The following is a 1,546-nucleotide window of genomic DNA, read 5'->3' as shown; positions in this document are numbered from 1 at the left end:
TCATTTGGAACTTCTAACCTAACGGTTCTGGTTCGACAATCAAGCTTGACAAAACATGAATAAAGCCACTCCATCCCCATTATTACATCAAAATCAATCATCCCCAACTCAATGAGATCAGCCATGGTGTCCCGACCACGCACCGTGACAACACAATCCCTATTCCATAGCAAGAGACTCACCAACTTGAGTAGATACAGAGAACGGCTCATGAAGTTGTTCCGGTTCTATCCCAAATTCCATAGAAACATAAGGAGTGACATAGGAAAAAGTGGAACGAGGAGCAATAAGAGCATATACATCATGAGATTGGACAGACAATATATCTATGACAACATCTAAGAGAAGCCTCCGAACTCTAGAGACCCCTCATAGCATAGAAACGGCTGGATCCTCCAGAACTCTGTGCACCACCCCTAGTTACACCATGCCATGCAGGTGCTGGAGTGCCTCGAGCTGGAGGAGGTGTTGTGGATGTAGTAGTTGCAGAACTGGCTGGTTGTGCCCTACCCCTGCCCCCACTCTAGCGGGACGAACGAAAATCCCTCTAAATGTGTCCCCTCCTACCACACCCAAAGCATATGAGTAGGTCCATGTAGCAAAGCCCTAAGTGCATCTTCCCACACCTAGGGCATGGGGGCCTCCGTTGCTGCTGGAATCTCCTACCAAGCCGACCCTGCTGGTAGGATCCCCTATTGCCCAGACCGGGACTGAAACGGCTCCACTGCTGGTGACTGGGCCCTGATGGCTGTCCACTAACTGAAGACTGAGCAAAGAACTGGGATGTCCCCGATGATCCTCCCCTAAATGCTGACCTACCACCACCACAACAAGAAGAATCACCAAAGTTGCCCGTGGACCAAGCCTTATTGCTACCCTCTCACTCTATTCTATTCTTCAATTTGCGTTTCTCACTGGCTTGAGCATATGCTACCATCTTCCCATAGTTCATATCAGAATTCAAGGCAGCTGTAGCGGCCTCATTAATAACCAAGGGGCTGAGGCCATGCACAAACCGGCACACTTTAGCCTCTATAGTGGGCAACATGTATATAGCATACTTGGACAGGCGTGCGAATCTCATATGGTACTCCCACACACTCAGGCTACCTTGCCTCAAGCTTTCAAACTCGACAGCACGGGCTGCCTTAGTCTCGGCAGGCGAAAAATGGTCAATGAAGGTATTGGCAAACTCACTCCACCTCGCCGGAGGGCTCCCCTTCACATGGGACTCCTCCCACAGCTCAAACCAAGAATATGCCACCTCTTTCAGGCGGAAGGAATCCAACTCCACTGCTTCCGTCTCACTAGCACGCATAACTCGGAGAGTCTTGTGCATATCATCAATGAAGTCCTGGGGTGGTCCTCCTCGGCATTAGTACCTGTGAACACTGCAGGATCTAGCTGAAGAAACTTGTTCACCCTAGATGTTCACCCTGGAACTAGTAGAATCCCCTTGCTAACTGGAAGAAGTAGGTGCAACATTCGATCTCTGGGCCTAGGAAGCCACTATCTGAGCCAACATCTGTATCGCTTCCCTAAGGTC

The 1,546-nt window shown here is 49.8% G+C and overlaps 1 protein-coding gene across 1 annotated transcript; it reads right to left on the bottom strand.

The window, feature by feature from the left end:
- Positions 1-880: 880 nt before the first annotated feature.
- Positions 881-1,318, bottom strand: LOC138909732 (uncharacterized). Its single transcript, XM_070200945.1, has one exon. It carries the CDS (start codon positions 1,316-1,318, stop codon positions 881-883), a length of 438 nt encoding a protein of 145 aa, XP_070057046.1.
- Between the last annotated feature and the right edge of the window lie 228 nt (positions 1,319-1,546).

This window comes from Nicotiana tomentosiformis, chromosome 4, assembly GCF_000390325.3.
Source record: "Nicotiana tomentosiformis chromosome 4, ASM39032v3, whole genome shotgun sequence".
Classification (NCBI taxonomy): domain Eukaryota; kingdom Viridiplantae; phylum Streptophyta; class Magnoliopsida; order Solanales; family Solanaceae; genus Nicotiana; species Nicotiana tomentosiformis.
The sequence above is the reverse complement of the archived record's forward strand: the minus strand, read 5'-3'. Positions and strand labels throughout refer to the sequence as shown.

What these genes read in the sequence shown, in the direction of transcription:
- LOC138909732 (XM_070200945.1), bottom strand. Translation starts at nt 1,318, where the DNA reads ATGCGTGCTAGTGAGACGGAAGCAGTGGAGTTGGATTCCTTCCGCCTG.